This window comes from Panulirus ornatus, chromosome 39 (assembly GCF_036320965.1).
Source record: "Panulirus ornatus isolate Po-2019 chromosome 39, ASM3632096v1, whole genome shotgun sequence".
In the NCBI taxonomy this organism is placed as follows: Eukaryota; Metazoa; Arthropoda; class Malacostraca; order Decapoda; family Palinuridae; genus Panulirus; species Panulirus ornatus.
The window spans coordinates 6781838-6802326 of NC_092262.1; the positions used below are offsets into that span (position 1 = coordinate 6781838).

The 20489-nt window shown below is 36.3% G+C and overlaps 2 protein-coding genes across 4 annotated transcripts in view; one reads left to right on the forward strand and one right to left on the reverse strand.

The window, feature by feature from the left end:
- LOC139761074 (bestrophin-2-like) overlaps nucleotides 1–4047 on the forward strand; it is a 37117-nt gene extending 33070 nt beyond the window's left edge. The window contains exon 10 of one of the 2 annotated variants that reach the window (XM_071684896.1): nucleotides 183–4047. In XM_071684896.1, the coding sequence (XP_071540997.1) occupies nucleotides 183–405 (223 nt within the window). In that variant the 3' untranslated portion in view covers nucleotides 406–4047. The remainder of the gene's footprint in view (nucleotides 1–182) is intronic. The other variant, XM_071684897.1, reaches the window with a different exon arrangement.
- A 1979-nt stretch (nucleotides 4048–6026) lies between these two features.
- On the reverse strand, nucleotides 6027–20055 carry LOC139761075 (uncharacterized). Of its 2 annotated transcripts, none has more exons than XM_071684900.1 (11): nucleotides 19800–20055; nucleotides 18586–18792; nucleotides 17557–17679; nucleotides 16657–16782; nucleotides 15660–15785; nucleotides 15406–15526; nucleotides 14579–14748; nucleotides 13075–13361; nucleotides 12476–12677; nucleotides 10716–10818; nucleotides 6027–7112 (listed from the first exon to the last, which is right to left on the reverse strand). In XM_071684900.1, the coding sequence occupies exons 1-11, from the start codon at nucleotides 19800–19802 to the stop codon at nucleotides 7105–7107; spliced, it is 1476 nt and encodes a 491-aa protein (XP_071541001.1). In that variant the 5' UTR covers nucleotides 19803–20055; the 3' UTR covers nucleotides 6027–7104. The 2 variants fall into 2 exon arrangements, with proteins under 2 accessions (XP_071541001.1, XP_071541000.1); XM_071684899.1 differs by having other exon boundaries at nucleotides 10594–10818.
- Between the last annotated feature and the right edge of the window lie 434 nt (nucleotides 20056–20489).

The window sequence follows — 20489 nt, forward strand, 5'->3', positions numbered from 1 at the left end:
ATAACTTGTTTGGCTCATCCACTAATCTCATACTTTAAAAGTATTTATTTCTTATTTATTCAAACAAAAGATTCGCTTAGTTTCTTTTTATGGTATTTGATGGCTCTACCTTTGCATTTAAGAAAGAGAGAGAGAGATTGTGAGAGAAAAAGGAGTAGTAACAGAGTTGTTATGGTCTGCAGGATGGAGAGATCATTGTGCACACCGCACTATAACCGAGTTAGTGTGAGTGTGGACACACGGGACGGTGCCTCCCACACCACCAGGCTCTACATGCCTTCCAAGATGGATCTCTCCTGGCGTGGAGCGCGGGACCACCAGGATGGTGACCTCCATACTGACAGTCTTGCCTCTCCAAGGACACGCCCCTACCACTATTCGAATGGTGGCTTCCATGTCAAGTAAGAGGCATGCGTCTATCATCTGATGTCACAAAGCAGTATACCGGCACTTGTCTTGTGATGTCACTCTGCTGGTTTTTGTCATTAACTTTGTGATTTCTGAGTATGCTGACTTTGCCAACCTTGTAAAGTCATCAAGTTGTCTTGCCTTACAAGCTTTGTTGGCTTTTCTTGGCATCATTGACATCACTTAGCAGACTTGTCATGCTAACCTAACAACATCACCGAGATCTCTTGTCGGTCAGATCACAAAATGTCACTAATTTGGCAAGTCTTGCCAACTCTGATTTACCAAATTGTCTTGTCAATCATCTGGCTGGAGATGTTCATATTGCCAGGTCACTGAGATATTTAGTGGCAGCTACCCTATAAAGCATTTCAGCAGTATGGTAGCACCAACTTTTTGACATCTGTGATCTAGCTGCATGCAACAGTTTTGCCATGTTGATGATATTGGCTTTGTGATGCTGAAGCGTTAGCTGACAACATCAGCTGTGATATTACTGAAGCAGTGGCTGGCACCAACTTGTATTGATAATCAGTTAAAGGATTTTTAATTGTGCTTCTTACCATAAATGATGTGATGAGAGGACATAGCAAAACTGCAAGTGAATATGTACATAATTCATGTATATATATTAATATATATATATATATATATATATATATATATATATATATATATATATATATATATATAATGAATTAACTAAGTTATTACATATCATGTAATATATAAAAAAAAGACATACTTACCATAGTGAAATTTGGCTATTTACAACTTACAGAATTTTATTGGCTGATATGAAACAATACCACATTCATGGTTACTGTACAGATAACAGTACATATCATAAGGACAGCTGAAGAATTCATACTGTCATTAGAGTAACTAAAACAAGCAGTGACCAAAACAAGAACTGATCTAGGACATTCTATCTGATTTTTGATCACAAAAATGATGTACAGTAGTTCATCTTGTGTCCAGATGATAGATATACTAAGGGACCTTCCTCTGGTCCCCCAGCTGAACTTGTTCTCTACCCTGAGTAAAATTTCTTGTATGTTCTTGACATGTAACAGTATGCATATACTAACAAGATTTTAGAGTAAGAAAGCCTTTGTGATGATTAATTTGGATAGTGTTAGTTGTGGGTTGCCTCAATATTTGTGATATTGAGGAACTTTTATAATGCATCATGGTTCATTGTGCTTTTGTTTGTCCCTACTTTGTAATGATTCATGGGTTATATTAAGGTCTGTGTGGCAGTTCATTCACTATTTCAAGCATAAGTCATGGGTTATTTTGAAATTTGTGTTGGTCAAGTCTCTGTTTAGTGGTATGATGTGAATCATGCAAGTGTATTTGATGAATGAGTCAGAAATTTTTTTATGACACGTACATTTTCCAAGTATATTGATAAAAGCATTACTTCATTGAAAGCATTGGGCTATTTTTGTATTTATAGTGTTTGAGGAACCGTTTTGTTGTGCAAGTTTTGGGTTATATGGGAGTTTATGATAGTCAATTGTTTTGTTATTTGAGTTGTGAGTTCTCCTGGTTTTTGTAACAGTCATCTTTATGGTTGTTACATTAAACTAGTATATGTTATTGTTTAGTTATCCTGGTATTTCAGATGGTTGTGCCCACAATGTATGAACAGTACAGTTATCATGGTATTTGCAGTGGCTGAGTCGGTGGTATATTAAGCATGAGATATCCTCTGGTCTGTGTTAGTCAGCTCAGTTATTGTGATTCATGGGATATCTGTAATTGTGATAGTCAGTTATAGTGATATTTAAGTCACAGTATGTGATGACTTAGTAAGACTCCTAAGTCTTGGGTTATCCTAATTTTTGTGGCAGTTGAATCATTGATGTGTAGTTGTGGGTTATCTTTACATTTGTGATAGTTGAGTAAATGAGGTGCGAGTTATGGTCTATCATATCGTCTGTAATTTATGTTGTTATATAAGGGTCTTGATTATCACGGTGATTGTGAAAAATGAGAGTGATATATATATAAATCATAGGCTCTCTTGCTATATATAATAGTCATGCAGTGACATGTGAATCATGTGCTGTCCTGGAGTTTATGATGATTGAGTCTGTGATAATGGATGTCACAGATTATCCTGGTATGTGTTATGGTTGATTTAGTGATGTAAGAGTCAAAGCTCTTCCATTGTTTGTGACACATAAGTCATGAGCTTTTCAGGTGTTTGGGGTTATGATAGCGATGGAAGTCCTGACCTATTAGAATACTTTTTGTTGAATGAGTGAATGTGTGTATCGTGAACAATTCTGGTGCATGTGGTTGAGTCATAGATGCAAAGAGTCCTGGGCTTCTTTCTGTGCCTGTGGTTGAGTAATTGATGTGGAAGGCACGAGATATGTTTACTGTGAATCTTTGTGGTGTACATGCTAGATACTCCCATAAAGTTGGTGTTTACTGCTGTCTAGATATCCAAAGTGCACATCATTTTATAATCATATAAGATAAAAACTCGTGAGTGCAGTGATGTAGTTGTTCCTCCTTGATCACCATATTTCAGCCCAGTACTTGTAGTCTACCTAACCAAGGAGTCTTGGCTAAGGCTCTCAGTTCAATGTTATGTATATGTAGGGCTATTTATTACTTATACTCATGTATTGAATATATCATATTGATATATGTATGTATTTATATATTATGTTACAAAGTACTTGATTGTATATTTTCTCTCTTGATTGTGGTTCTACTCTTACTGTCATGCACCAAGAAGCATCAGCTGCATTTAGCATACATTATGACTATGCTTTCTGTATAATATATCTTGACAAAGTTCAAAGTTCACAGAGGAATGGTGGACCATGTGTAAAGCTTAAAAGTGGACAACAGGCATGATTAATAGTGTTCAACTCTCTCAGGTTCTGAACATAACCCAAGGTATCTCATATCATTTCTCTCATTTTTTTTTTTTAGTTTAGGATAACAATCATCCCTTCCTATATTACCACTTTCCAAAACAGGTCTTGAGGGAAGGAGCCAATTATGGATTCTTCCTGCAAGGCTATGTTGGTTGTTTGATACTACCACTGGGGCAGGAAATGGTGAACAATTTTGAAAATATAAGGAAAACAGAAGAGATAAAAAAGGGATCTTGATAGAGTAATGCAGGTTATGGAGAAAGGAGCCAATTAAGGATTCTTCCTCCAAGGCTCACTTGATTGTTTGTTGCTACCACAGTTAGGCAGGAAATGGTGAACAATTATGGAAATATAAGGACAACAAAAGAGAAAGAAGTAATTAATCCTTCTTGATAGTGAAATACAGTGATAAGGTATTTATCATATGCTAGATAGTATCAAGTGCTATTTTCTTCATTTGCTTGTGTTCTTTACTTTGTAAGGATTAGAACCTTCAGTTACGTAAGACTGATACAAAGTATATACCACTAGATGACCTTCTATGGTGTGGCTAGGATCGCTGACTATGAATCGTGCACAGGCCTGCCTGGGTTCAGATTCTGGGCAGGGCAGTCAACTCACAACCACCTCAGCCATGTATCCTGCCCTCAAAACTGGGTGATAAATAGTTGCCTAGTGTAGGCTAAGGTATATATATATATATATATATATATATATATATATATATATATATATATATATGAAAAATGTGTGGAAGTCGAGAACATTATCCCGGAAAGCAAAAATGGGTATGTTTGAAGGAATAGTAGTTCCAACAATGTTGTATGGTTGCGAGGCGTGGGCTATGGATAGAGTTGTGCGTAGGAGGATGGATGTGCTGGAAATGAGATGTTTGAGGACAATGTGTGGTGTGAGGTGGTTTGATCGAGTAAGTAACGTAAGGGTAAGAGAGATGTGTGGAAATAAAAAGAGCGTGGTTGAGAGAGCAGAAGAGGGTGTTTTGAAGTGGTTTGGGCACATGGAGAGAATGAGTGAGGAAAGATTGACCAAGAGGATATATGTGTCGGAGGTGGAGGGAACGAGGAGAAGAGGGAGACCAAATTGGAGGTGGAAAGATGGAGTGAAAAGGATTTTGTGTGATCGGGGCCTGAACATGCAGGAGGGTGAAAGGAGGGCAAGGAATAGAGTGAATTGGAGCGATGTGGTATACAGGGGTTGACGTGCTGTCAGTGGATTGAATCAAGGCATGTGAAGCGTCTGGGGTAAACCATGGAAAGCTGTGTAGGTATGTATATTTGCGTGTGTGGACGTGTGTATGTACATGTGTATGGGGGGGGTTGGGCCATTTCTTTCGTCTGTTTCCTTGCGCTACCTCACAAACGCGGGAGACAGCGACAAAGTATAAAAAAAAAAAAAAAAAAAAAAAAAAAAAAATATATATATATATATATATATATATATATATATATATATATATATAATTTTGTATGGCCATCATTAGAGAATGCAATTTTGGCTACCATGAAAAACAGATGTTAATGAAATGAGGTCAACATCCAAATGACATCTGCAATGAGTATTTTTATGTGTTATGTACGGTGGCAAAAGATTCTGAGAATGTAAAGAGCATGCTGGAACTCTGAAGATGGACACAGGTGCAACATTAGTTGTAGGGCCTCAGACACCATTCACATGTATATGATAATATTTGATAAAGTCATAGCAATGGAGATACCATGTGACCTATTCATATGTACTGAATGTCTTTATGTAAGGTACTGATGGCTGGAGGAATAGCTTATCATATCTACTCATTCTTTTTTTGATTAAGAGTTCAAGACAATATTATAACTTATTATTGCCATACCATTGTTTTTATAACCTTTTTCATAAAAAACAAATATATATTCCTGAATGAAAACTACTCCTAGAATGGAATGACCATTCCTTGGAAGACAACCCAGAAATTATGAAGATCCATTCAGAATGGAGGACCAGTTAATGTACTAGTACCATACAATACTCCTTACCTATTCCAAACATTGGATCAAGACAAGGAAAACAGGAAAAGGGGAAAAAATTCCCTGCAGGGAATATTAAAAGTGGAAACCTCAGATTATTGGCAAAGGAAAAGATTTTGTCTTCCTTACTGATGTTCATTGGTAAGCCTTAATCCCCTAAAAATTTGAAGTTCTGGAGTCATCATGCTTAAGTCTAAATCTATGATTTTCTTTTTTACTTGGAAAAAAAAATGAATTTATAAAAGACTAACAATTTGCAAGGTAAGATAGAACCATTCTCTGGATGAGTTGGCCTTATCAGTATAGAAAGTGGATGTTATGAGTCACTGTCACTAAAACAGGATTACTAAAAGAAGGCAAACACTACTCAGAAGCATGACCAGATTTTTCCCTCAATATACAGTTTTATTATCATAACATAGAACAGTGTTGCACGATAAGTGTTAACAGCCGTGAGCATTGAGCAGCCTTTAGTCATGCAACTGCAGTCAAATCTGCTATACTGCCCACTGGTTATAAATGTAAATAACACTGATCTTCTTTAGTATGATCCATGTATGAACACATGCCTGAGCTATATCAGTATTGCTTCACACCTGTAAAGTGAGCCATCGGCTACAGCACATGCTTACACAGAAACTTCTGACCCAGCTACATTTCTGCAGCAGTGGCCTTGTAGGATAAAATACAGATACTGCCTTGTTTATTTTATTTATAAAATCATTCACATATTAAAAATACACTTCTCTGATCCATTTTGCCTACTTGAATCAGTATAACTACATACACACAGCGAACAAGTAAGTGAAATCTATCCAGTAATTCTTTCAGTTTTCAGAAAATTCAGTAAGAAGATATCGTCAAAAAAAAGGTCTTCTTATTTCAAACATTATTTGTCTGAAGAGTAATAACAGGGAAATTATTAAGACTGTGGCAATGACCCTCAAATGTCATTTCAAACAGACAAAGAATCAAAAGGTTAGAGCTGATAATGGGAAATAAAACAGGAAATAAAAGTTAGAGCAAAAAATAAAATAAGTTTGCAGTGCACAAAGTGAAGTCACCAGCAGAACTAAGCAAGACATAATCGCAATCATCTGCCACTTAGGCCCTTTAACTGACAAAATCTCAACTCTCCATAAGAAGAGAATTACAGTATGTGATACATGGTCAGGTGATTCATAAATCAATAGCTATGTTATTAATGAAACGAGTTTTACTAAGACCATTTTACATAGATGATAAATGTGATTGATGATATATGAAGCATAAGCTCCAACAAAATGTAAATGAAATTTTTTTTTTTTTCTTTAGCTCCATTCTTATTTACATTGGATGGATCAAGTGCATACAACTGTGCACCCCTTTTGTCAAAGTTAATCTGGCAAAGCTAGGGTCTTGAACCCCAGCTCTGCTGACTGGAAAAAGATAGGGAAGTTCAGTTCCTTTGTACAGTCCAGTATTAATGACAGAAGTTTTAGTGAAATATGTCTTGAAAATAAAAAGTTAATGGGTAATCAAATGACAAATAACATTTTGAAAGACATGAGTGATGTGCATCAACAACACTGATAAAGCTAAACATGATGACTTTAAAAACATTATTTACTATTTTCTCATTTTCTCTTGTCCAATAAAGGAGAACTGTGTATAAACCACCTTCAGTACAGTTCTTGACAAATTACAATGACTGCAGCTCTGATAAGCACTGTAGCTGATCCTCTTCTAGCTCACTCAATTTCTGTCCCACTGCTCCCACACGTGTTGTCAGCTCAGTGATCTTGGAAAATAAGACATGTTTGTTATTCTATAATCACTTCCAAACATGAAGTTGTCCACTTAGCCTAAAAAGACAAAAGTGCTTAAACAATGTGATGTGCTACAAACCCCCAAAATTACTATCCAGTGCAGCAAAAAAAAGATCATCCATCACCAGCTTTCAGTGAAAGTACTCTCATGCAATCCAAACAAGGCTTCCAAATCCTATCAGTTTTTTGGCTGTGCCACATCCTAAACAACTGTTAAACCTAAGCCAGCATCCATAGGCTCTTCCCATTAAGCTAGCCAAACACCTTGTTACAGTAACTAGATTTTCTTATCACTGTAAGGACAAGTCTGCTTATGCTAATAGTCAAGCAGACACCATGTAATGCAAAATGACTCATGAGAATTTGCATCATAAACTCTTCAACTTTACTGCTTAAATAACAGAATCTCTATCCACCTTACTCAAAAATGTCTTAGTCACGTAGGTATACCACTATGCCATTCATCAGTCTCCAGTGTTGTAGCCACAGCACATTTGTTGCAGGTCCTATTATATAATAGTCTTCAAGAGCTACTCAATCAGCCTTTGTGCTGTAGTAGGCTCACATGATATAAAGTTTTACAATGTAATGTACAGCATTTTACCTACCTTTGGAAAAATGAGGGTTTTTCTGACACAGCTACTTTTACCCTAAATCCTACTGATTTGTATGATCAGAACTATGGTTCTCTCCATGATGATGGAATTATCTTTGGTTGGCAAAACTCAGAAAAATCTTCATTCTTTCCTCGTATTCTCATTTCAAACTGACCTGTTCTCCCTATAGCCTGTAAATCAACTTTCCCTTCTTTTCTGATACAAAAACTGTACTGGGCACATGTTTTCTTGCACCCACATGACTTGTTACTGCCAAGAAAGAAAGTAGATATTTAGTTGTTCATGTAAAATTATGACCAGGGATTTCCTGTAGAATTAGAAAACTAATTCAGAAGAAGAAATCTATACCTTTAGCCACTATCTTTGATATATTCTTCCCTGACATTACTCCAATCTCGTTCCAAGGCATATTTTTTCTTGATATTGGCTATTACTGAGAGTAGTGTATGTGACTCTCAAATTCAACTTTATGTAATTAACCTCAGTGACTGATAAGTTCATCATTTAATTCTGAATATTGAAAAAAGTCAATGCTAATGAAAAGACTGCCTTTTCTAATGATTTTTTCTGTTACTACTATTAAGTGGTAATACAAATCTATGCTCTTGAAAATAATTTATGCTCTTTTTAACATGAAAATCCCGACAAGTATCTGTGTCCATTAAAGTGAACTCTTTTCCTATTTACATAGGCTAGACCAAGAGTATACAGTCTTTTTGTTCATTTATGTGCACGCTCATGTCCAGTTTAGTAATGTGTATGTGAGATACTAAGTTTTCTTTGCACACTAAGTTTTCTAGTCAACCCATCCTCATCTGTAAGCCATATCATGTTACATGGTTCAATCAATGAATCTGTCCATGTCTTTTGCAGTCTAACACTTCTCCTTTTACCTTTGGATACACTATATCACCAAGTTATTATCTGACAAGCATCCTACATATCTCTCAAAAAAAAATTCTTATCTTTCTTGCATCTTACTTTATCTTACAGTATATCTAGTTTCTCAATTCCAACTAAAGTATGTATGTTATTCACATTTACTTTGACTATGTTTCACCTGACTCAATCTCAGAAAACTCATTTTTACACTCATACACCAGAACTAGAACGGGCATTCCATCATGCAAGTTTCATGCACACTCTCCATTAAAAGTTTTTTCAGAACTCCCAGTGCACCTCCAATTCCTCTTCCTTATTTGGCAATAGTCTTATATTTAGCTTTCCACCCACCATCCTTTCTCATTTATAACTTCCAAATGCCTACACTCATTCTCTTTTTTTTTTTTTTTTTTTTTTTTTTTGTCGCTGTCTCCCGCGTTTGCGAGGTAGCGCAAGGAAACAGACGAAAGAAATGGCCCAACCCACCCCCATACACATGTATATACATACGTCCACACACGCAAATATACATACCTACACAGCTTTCCATGGTTTACCCCAGACGCTTCACATGCCTTGATTCAATCCACTAACAGCACGTCAACCCCGGTATACCACATCGCTCCAATTCACTCTATTCCTTGCCCTCCTTTCACCCTCCTGCATGTTCAGGCCCCAATCACACAAAATCTTTTTCACTCCATCTTTCCACCTCCAATTTGGTCTCCCTCTTCTCCTCGTTCCCTCCACCTCCGACACATATATCCTCTTGGTCAATCTTTCCTCACTCATTCTCTCCATGTGCCCGAACCATTTCAAAACACCCTCTTCTGCTCTCTCAACCACGCTCTTTTTATTTCCACACATCTCTCTTACCCTTACGTTACTTACTCAATCAAACCACCTCACACAACACATTGTCCTCAAACATCTCATTTCCAGCACATCCATCCTCCTGCGCACAACTCTATCCATAGCCCACGCCTCGCAACCATACAACATTGTTGGAACCACTATTCCTTCAAACATACCCATTTTTGCTTTCCGAGATAATGTTCTCGACTTCCACACATTCTTCAAGGCTCCCAGAATTTTCGCCCCCTCCCCTACCCTATGATCCACTTCCACTTCCATGGTTCCATCCGCTGCCAGATCCACTCCCAGATATCTAAAACACTTCACTTCCTCCAGTTTTTCTCCATTCAAACTCACCTCCCAATTGACTTGACCCTCAACCCTACTGTACCTAATAACCTTGCTCTTATTCACATTTACTCTTAACTTTCTTCTTTCACACACTTTACCAAACTCAGTCACCAGCTTCTGCAGTTTCTCACATGAATCAGCCACCAGCGCTGTATCATCAGCGAACAACAACTGACTCACTTCCCAAGCTCTCTCACTACACTCTCTCTCTCTACACTCATTCACATCATCTAATTCTCAACTGAAAATGATATTATTTTGAGACTGCCAATCTCTTTCAAAGCTAAGACTCTTTCTCATAGTCACATTAAATCCAAATATCCTTCTCCTACACAATCCTCCTCTGATTCAACTAACAAAGGAGCAGCATGGTTACTTCCCTTATAGTCCAACATAGTTCATCAGTATACTACAATCATCCCATCTTGATTTCATCCTTGAGGTGCTCCCATATATCAGTCATACTATTCACCCATACAAAGGTGCCACTTCCATTATAAAGTCTTTCAACACCATTCAGAAGACTTAAAGACAATGATAACTTTTTTGTGTTTTCTTATGATTCATTTTACTTCATTAAATGCTGCTTACACTTTTCTCTCCTGAATTTTCTTTAGTACACTGCCTATGTGCAAAACCTGATCTACACACCATATTTACTTCCTGAATTCACCTTGTTTTTAACCAATGATATTTTATGAAACATGCTTAGTTGTTCAAGATCAAACTAAACTACTGAAACTCCTACCTCTGGTAAAGATGAATGAAATTCACTTAGACCTCGAATAAATGCAGCAAACTCATTATGCTTCCTAGTTATATCTTGCAACTGGCTTTGGAGATGTCTGTGGACATGTGCAGGAACATTACCTTGTAGTGCTGCTCGTTGAGCCTCCAACTGCTCAACCTGAACTTCACCTAATTCCAGCTTAAGTCTTAATTTCTTTATCAATTTCCCATAGGTACGGACTTTCTGTGGAGGTAAAAAGCAATTGCTTAAGTACTAAAGGAGATGGTTCTGTATGAATGCATGCTAACCTTCTCCCCTCAAAATAATACATGTAACTCATTAAAGTTAGCATGTATTAACTGCAAGTAGGTATTAAGTATAATGATAATTCATACAAAACCTCTTCCAAACACTGCAAGTCTGTCACAACACATCCTATCCTTACTATCAACTGTCTTTACTACATTGATTATTGCTGAAGCCACACTCCTCTGCTTTACCAATAGTTGTTTGATCTGTATAAAGTATATAACTGTGTCCTGTAGTGCATCTTCCCTGTTCACCTTTCACTTTACAAATGGTAATTTTCCCTCTTCCTTCCTATTACTACCCTGCTAGTCACCTTACTTCTAAGTAAATTATACTCTTTAGTTACAATCTCATAATTATTCTTTCATACAGTGGTACTACCAACACATCCATTCAGTTCTTTAGTAAATTAGCTTCTTCCCTAGTTCATCCACATAACACATAAAAGTATGTCACATCATCCATTTCCTCAAGCACCATCCTATTATCTAATTCATTTCAGACGCCTTTCCATAATTAATTGACTTCAAGTTTTCTATCTTTTCATTTTTGATCTCAAAACTTTTCCATTCTAGAAAATTCTCATCATAGTTACCTAAGTAAGTACACATTCCCTTACCAAAATAAACTGGCTATGCTGTTTTATATCTCCTAACCTGTCATCTCCTTTCAACACTTTCACATTCCCTAACTTATTTATCTCCATATCCAAAAATGATACTTTTGATATGCACATATTCCTAACATTTAGTCCCTACTTTGAACCTTACAAATGGAAACTCGTACTGTGAAAGAGGAAAGTGTTCAACTTATGAAATATGTGAGACCAGTTAATCTCATGAAACACATTAAGCTCAAGAAGCCTGCAACCATCTGAAAAGTTTGGAAAATTACAGAAGCTGGTCAAGCTACAGAATTCATGGAATATACCAAAATCTAGAGGATTTCTTTTAAACATATTATAAGTACAAGTATAGATAATCATTATTATTCATGTATACTGTATCATACTGCAAGAATAATGTTTTGTTCTTTATAACAATTAGTTATTTTACCATGCAGCATCTGACATCTTAAAAGACTGAAAAAATAGGATTAATTAAAGAACCAGCAAGCTTAAAAAAAAAAAAGACTCAAAAAATAGGATTAATTAAAGGACCAGTAGGCTTAATGCCTGCATCTGGGTGTGCCACTGCCTGGTGGGGTGAGATTACTTAACAGTTTGCCAAGCCAATGGATGGAAGGATTCAAAGTTTGGAGGACAAATTACCAGGCTAATACTGACTGAGGAGGGACAACTCTGTTCAGTTGTCTAACTTCTCATTAACATAAAGGATCTTCGGTAGAAATAAAAGGCAAATATCTACGCAAGTAATTCTAGAGTATTATACAGAAAAAGTCCAAAGGAAAGGTGGAGAAACATTAAAAGAAAATGTTACCAATTGAGTGTCATACTGGAGAAGCCTTACTTAAGATATATGAAGAGGGTCATATGTCAACCTCTAGGGTGTATAGTAGGTGAAGGGATAAAGAATGCAGATGCAGTAGACAGATATCTTTAACATATACCGTACTTGCACATGTACACTACCTGTTTAAGCTGACTACATTCCTCCAAGTAGTTTTTGTTCTTTTCAGCAAGGCGAATCTCTAAGTTTGAAATCCTGGCACGCAGCTGCTCTAACTCCTCCTGATGAGAAGCTCTTAAGTCAGCCATAAGGTGATCTCCACTCTCTCTTCCTTTCTTTGCCTCTTCCTTCACCATATCATACTGACTTTTGGCTTCACTGAGTCTGTCAAGTGATGATGAAAAATTATAATATTTATCAAAGATTTATGTCTTTTTCCAGGTACAAGATAAAATAAATGACCACTCTAAATATGACAGGAATAAAAGGTCATAAATTTACAGCTCTTATCCATCCATACAGTGCACATTATTTCTTACATTCAAAGTATCATGGTCTGTACTAAATCTTTCAAAAAATTCCTGCTAATACATGAGCCTCAGCTGTTTTCTGCATAACATATCCAAGCACTGTTACCATTACTCTCTCTCAACAATATTCAAAGGTCAACATACATTATCTGCTATTCAGTTTTGTATGAATACATGACAGTTTGCAAAACTATTTGAAATTACAATGTTGTTAACATCTAATTCCATTTTCATACAAATGAGATTCCTACTTGTTTTTGAGTTGGTGACACTGTTGCTGTAAATCACTGATGTGAGTCTTCAGTTCTTGTGTTTCTGCCTCTTGTTTATGAAGTTCCTGACGTAGGGTGGACGAATCCTCTCTTTCCCGACGCAGCAACCCTTCCATACTCTCAAGGGAAGCCACTCTGGCTTCAAGTACAACCTTCTCTCTTTCTACACTGTGAAGCTTCTCTGTCACCTGTTGGACCTCAGTTTGCAAATCACTTAATCCGGTGTCTCTTTTCTCTTCTAAACCTTTTGTTTTGGCTTCCAGAACCTTGAATGGTGTAAGTAAAATTAATGAGTCTATAATGTGATGGCAGAAACCTGATTCCACATTTCATGTTGAAAGTATATGACAATTCATTGGGTACAACCTGGGTTTAAATTGATGTTGCATGCCATGATTTAATACCATACCATCATGCTAAGGTTCAAATGTCTTTGACATGCTGGGTTTGAATAGCTATTGATACATTTTTTCTGATAATTCAAGTTAATTTCACCCATTATGAACATATTTTTTCCTGTTCCATATTTAAAGCATTAATACCTGGAGAAAAAGAAGTGCTTACTTCACCATTCCCGTTCCTCCCAAACCCCATCTATATACAACATTGCTTTCATCTGATGGATATACTGAGTAAGGCATAAAATGTGCAGTGACAACTGGGTGTCATGATCCAAGTGATCAGTAAATTGTCCCTGAATATTTCATTAAGCCTAAAATTCATTACAGTGTGGTACATAACCTGTAAGCATCAACTCCCTCTGATGCTCAAAATCCATTTCCTGATAGTTTCAATTAAAATTCATTAAATTTGAGGAAAAGAATATTTTTCTTTTGTCATTATCATAAATTTCTTGGTCCTATTTCTGCCTTTCTCTACTGTTTGTTGTTCTCTTACTGTTTTTGCTTTGTGAATGGCACTGAGCTCAACTATCAAAGTACTTCCCCTCTTACTAAACGTTCTAACTCAGTTTCAGACTGAAAATTTCAATCTTGACATTTAAAGGTGCGAAGACACCTGGTAATATTAAACTTTGCAGATAATTATGCATGTGCCACTTTCTATTCATCTGTCTGTTATGAGGTTCTCTATTCGTATTTCTCTCAGTTGGATGAAACGCACAAAGGCAGGCACATTTTGTAAGAATCAATTTACTATACTGATAATCAATTTACTAAACAGGTCTCAAACCCTACAAGCAGCCAGCATATAAGAAATCCAGGCAGATCTCATGAATCCTATGCAATTCTAGGTATACTCTTATTATATCAATTGATTTTATTAGGTAAACAAGGCATAACCTTATGGTAAACTAGGGCAACAAAGGTGACTGCAGACAATCAATGCTTACAGAAGGAAATTCATAACATAATAATATTAAGAGTAAATTTTTGCAGAATATATTCATTATTTTTCTGGCATCATTACTTACGTGTGTACCTCTTTCTGTCCACCTCGGTTCATAAAAACTTTCTATACATACCCTTATGTGATCCTGCAACTGAGAATTTTGCTGTGCATGCTGGTTTGAACTTGTAAGGTGTAAGCGTCTCTCCTCAGCAATTCGTTTTTCCAACTCTTGCTCTTTTGCTGCAGCTCGCTCTCTGACCATTGTAACAACTTCCTTCTCTTCCTCGATCATTTTCATCAGCTCTGTGTGATGAAAATTATTTATAAAGGAATATTGGCTTGAATGCAAGAGAATTCATTTCCTCTGAGTGCAAGAGAATTTATTTTCTCTGAGTAAACTGAAGTTAATTTCAAGGGGACCTCCTCAGACATGCAACCCTGAAAACTGGTGTTCTCACCAGAATCTAAGAGTGGTGGACCAACTTGTCTCTAAAATGTTTTTATAGTAATATTTCATCCCTGGGGAAAGGTGGAGAAAAATACAACCCATGTATTTCTTGCAAGTCATAGAAGATAACTACAAAAAGTGCAAGCATAGCAGGCACTGCCAGACAGAAAAGTCAGCATCAGCTCAGACCAACCTGCAAAGCAAGTAGAGATTTACCCATGCTAGCCAGAGCAGTATTCATGAATGGTCAAAACGGTTAACAAGAAACAGAAGTGTCAGGAAAAGGCTGGATAGGCTACTATGCAGTGGAGGAACTGATTGTTTGATATAGCATTCGGAAGAGACCCCCTGCTGGAGTAATCCTCCTGTAAAGACAAAATACTTTTTTCTGATACAGAGAAGAGAGATACATATCAATAGGTACTGAGACATCTAACATAAGAATAAAAAATTGCAGGAACTCACTGAATTACTTTTCTACGGTGAAGCAATTCTTTAATATTACTAATTACCATTAATGCGTTTAGCAGTTGTAGCCGTATCCTGATCTTTATCTCGACGAAGCTGAGAAACTTCAGCTTTAGCTGCTTTTAACTGAACTTGACAATGTTGCTCCACTTCAGATAAGCGACTCTGAAAGTTATGCACGATAGCCCTTAAACTACCATTTACAAAAATAACTTTCACATTCATAACCAATTTCATTATGTGAGGGAGTTCATAAACCATACATCTATACAAGGGAGTTAATAACAATATGATATACCTCAATAAGCTGTTGTTGAAGCCTTTCCGAGTTTAGAGTTGTGGTTAATTCTCGCACGGTGGTTTTCTCCTTGTCAAGCTCTCCACGTAAGGAGTCCACTGTTTCACTAAGATGGACCTTGTCTCCCTTCACAAAGTATGCATGAGAAAAATCACCAAAACAAAAACGTGATAAGACTATCACAATTACTGTAAAATACAGAAGAATATTTTTTATTATATCTTTAGTTATTCCAAAATATATAAATAAATGGCCTAAACAGCACCTTCTACAAATACTATCAACACTACATATCACATTCTTAAATTCCTGTTTTCCTCTCACAGGCATATTCCCTTCCTCTGTTCTTTCATTTCAGCTTTATTTTCCTGTCTATATAACTAGAGTGACAAAAAAACTGTTCCCAGTGTTTCTGTTTCCTATATGCATTTACCTTTTGTATACTAGGAGGACTTAAGAAGAACTTCTAAACTCCAGGGTCTTATAACCTCTAAAAAATTTTGAACACTGATATTCCTCCTTCAGTAAAGTCTTATACTCTGACTTGTGAAGTGAAGTCAAAGCAGTGAATTAAAAGAAGACAGTTGATTCAAGACAAAAATGCAGAATTCTAAAAGAAATGGTCAGTAAATACAAAATAGGTAATTCAGATAGGCTGGACACAGAGATAACTCCTGTGGAAACAATACCCCCAAAAATACACAAAATATGAATGAAGTGGGAGGCTATAAATAAAGGTAATGTGGAAGGACATAGTGAGGAAGTATGCATATGAAAACGATATCAGTTTATAAATAGACTGCAGCACCTAGAGTTGTTTACGGACCATCCTATTGTACGTAGTGGGACTGATGAAAAAAATGCGCATCATTACCATACCAGGCTCATGTTTCCTTTACAATGAATTCTGTATTTTGCTCAAAACTTCAAAACAAATGTTACCCATTAATGCATTATTCAAGTTTCAATTCACAGATGCACAAGCAAAAAGAAATACCTTGATGGCCTGTAGTGTAGTTTGGAGAGTTAGTATGCGCTGCTGTAGATCTTCCTCTGCCTGGGCCTTCTCTTTCAACAGTTTGTCACGGGCTCTTGTAACAGCTTCTAGATCTTCCTCCATCACCTATTAATTAAAAAAAAAAAAGGTGACAACACCTTGCTTTTCAGTAAGTTGTATGATACCAATAATAATAGGATGAGCAAAGACTCAAACATTATATCTGTCTTATGAATATGTAAAAGAACAAGCTGAGTTGGTATAGCAATATACAAAATCTGTGATACACAAAATATGCAAAAAATATTCAAACTAGATGCATGAAGGAAAACATCAAGTAAGCATTCTAGAATGAGATGGACTGAGACCTTCAAAAGCTCACTCAAAGGAAGAAGGAAGTTCAAGAAAACAAAGAATGAGAGCAGGAATGAATGGAGACGATTGACCGGGAAGCTAGACACTGGCATACTTTAAGTCCAACTGACATCTGGTGATGATAATGATAAAATTGATGGTAATAGTGATAAGTGGTGTCAGTGGATTGAATTGGGGCATTTGAAGTTGCTAGGGGAAACCAAGAAAAGGTTTGCGAGACTCGGTTATGGATTGTGGGCTGTAGTTTTGGTGCACTGCACATGACAGATAGAGAGTGGCTGTAAGCGAATGCAGCCTTTCTTCACCTGTATTTGGTACTACCTCAATCATGGGGGAAATGGTAAACGAGTACGAAAAAACTAATAATAACAATAATAATAAGGTACACTGATACGTGCCATATAAACAAGGTTAAGAAATGGTGCAATGCAAGTGTTAAACACTCCCAGTAGTACACAAAAATAGTTATCACAGTTCAGTAAAACACCATACTGTACATTTCATAAAAGGTCATAATCATCATACCTTAATTTTCTGCTGAAACTGAATATTAGCCTGTTGTAACTTTCTCTCCTTCTCTATTTGTGTGCCCTGAACTTCAGAAACTTGACTTTCTGCTTCTGTTCGCTGCTTTTCAAGCTCTCTTATCTGTGGAATAACGACCTTAGCACTGTACAAAAGATGTAAAACTGCAACAGTTTCCTGTCTTAGACTTATGAATATTCAGCATAAAATTTATCAAGAAAAATTACAAGTAATGATATCTATAATTACTCATCCCTTCTAAAACAGATTTCTTTTCTTTAAATGTCAATAGCTCTGTCATAGACAAAGTCCTCTAGTCAGTCACATCACTGAGTAACTACTTTATCAACATTCAAATTGAATTCTAACGACCTGTTACAACTTAAAGGATTTGTGTCACATATTATCATAAAACCCTGGGCTCCTTTGTGAAAAGAGTCAGGAGAGTTCAGAAGTACGTGTTCAATGTCTTCTGTATGAAAGTTGCATCTTGGATATGAAGTCTTACAGTATGTCAGATCAGTGCATGTAATATGCAGAGATGGGTGGCATCAAGACCAAAGACAAGTGTAAGTTGTACATGCCCGGGGAGTGTAGTTTCAGATGAGTGTATGTTTGGTGAGATGTTTAAGACTGGTTTGGTAAGATGGGTGTTTAATTCTACAGATCTGTAGGTAGAGGCTGTAGAAATGTGAAGTATGGATGAGCTTTTAACTTCTACTTGGGAGGTGGTAGTTGGTCAGGATGTTGTTTGGGTGTGACAGACAGATACATAGATTAGATAGATAAATAGAAAGATAGGTGGATGGACAGTTTAATAGCTAGAAATAGAAATAGACAGGTAGAAAAACAAAGATGTTCCTAAAACAATATATCCTCCCAAAATTACTCAAAACTTTGCTGTCCGAACCTCAACAGACAGAAATTATGCAAAACACAGCACACACCCTCTACACCATACAAGTATGTTCTGATGAACATTTTTAAGTAACGGAAAGTTGCAGAAGTTGCATAAAACCGAGTATTTACCTGAGTCTGATATTTCAGCTTGAGCTCCTCTATTTCCCGAGCATGTCTCGCAAGAACAGCGGATAACTCTGTTTTGATGAGGGCATTCTCATAACGGTAAGTTGCAAGTGATCGATGAAGTGAATGACTTGCATCAACGGCACCTCGAACCACTGAAGGTGAAGATTCAGCCATGGCATGGTCATCACTGGAGTCTGTACTACTCATCTGCCAAAAAAAATAAATCCATCTGTCGCATAAATTTCAGTTTGACACTCCTCCAAATCTGCCATACAAAATATAAATTAACATAAGAATGAACCAAGTCTCTAAGTAACTCTGTATGATAGTCAGTGCATCTGCACATGAACAAATAATGTTCAAAACCAAAATTTTGTTCCATTGCATTTCATACCTTTCAGCTATATCATGACCAAATTAAGTACATAAAATATGATAAAGTAATTCTTATTGCCCAGTTAACGATTGTCATCTACTGTCATTATCTAAGCCTTTCTTCTTCAAGGCACTGTATGGCAAACCAACAACAATTACTAATGTGCTTGTGAAGTAAGAGGGATATGATTGTATTCTTGGCCTTAATAGAAAGTTAGGTTTTCATTAAATCTGTTAAGATGTTTGACCTATTAATGTACTAACTACTTCATATTTTCCCTCACCCTCTATATCTTATCCTCCTTCCAGATGATGGAATAAGAAAAGTGGTATAGCATGCAATTTTCTACTAACAGTAAACCGATATTGAAACATAAGAGATTAATACCATACAACTGCTATCTGCTTGATGACCCTCGTATGGAAAAAAAATAGAAGCATTTATGGAACCATTAACTGGTTCTTAATTTCTGCAAGCCCAGGTACTGGAAGACCTGAGTTCACACGGAATCTAACAAATTTATTTTATACTTAATCATTCGGACAATTCAGTGGCATTTTCTTTTCAAAATTAACCTACAATCCAAAATCTTTTCACCTAACGTAAGTGCACATTACATAATCTCGCATGAGCTCAGATCGTTTGGTACCCAAGCCTGCAGGAGTTAGAAAATAATAACTGATTTTAGAGAAACTAAAAAGGAATATGAATGTAAACATTCTAAATGTGAAAATTGAATCTCACAACTTGGGATTATCATCCATCTTGTCACTTTCTATACTGTTATAATCATCATAGGCCACAGTGTTCATTCGCAAAATCAGTATATAGTTCTTACCATGGCTGTAACGAGCGTCCGTCGGTAATGGTGATCAAAAGGGAAATTGATGGTATTTGGATATGGTCAAGAATGAATCCCTCTCTCTCCCATTACTTTACATATGTAGCTTTTACTATCATTTTTGTTTTTCATCTACAACACATGTTCTCTGTGTCACTGTTGAAGCAACACTCCAATCTTGTGTCTCTTCATTTTGCACATCAACTTTGTGTTGCTTGGCTAATTGTTTTGAACTTTGTTTGTTTACATTCCACCGCCGTTCATGACCAGATCCGGATTTTTACAATTTGAAATCCTGGTTCACATTTCCTAATTTATCTACTGGATTTTGCTTGTACTGAAGCTATGTATAATAGTTATCATCTAATTCTACGTAGTTGTAACTATTTCATATTTCACTTTACTGTTTTTTACATGCGATGAATGTATACACATTTGTTAATTATTACAAATATTAATGCAACCATTATGAATCTAATTCTAATTCTAATTACAGTAATTGTATGTTTTATTATGATACTGCAATATATCTGTGATATTTCATTTGTAAAAGAAGATAAATGAGCTGTACATTATTGTATTATCATCGTACGATATTTTCTTTGTACATTTTATTCTTGTTCTTACATCTATGTTATTTGTTTCCAGGTTCAAGATATAGTTGTGCTGTATCATGCTATGATTATT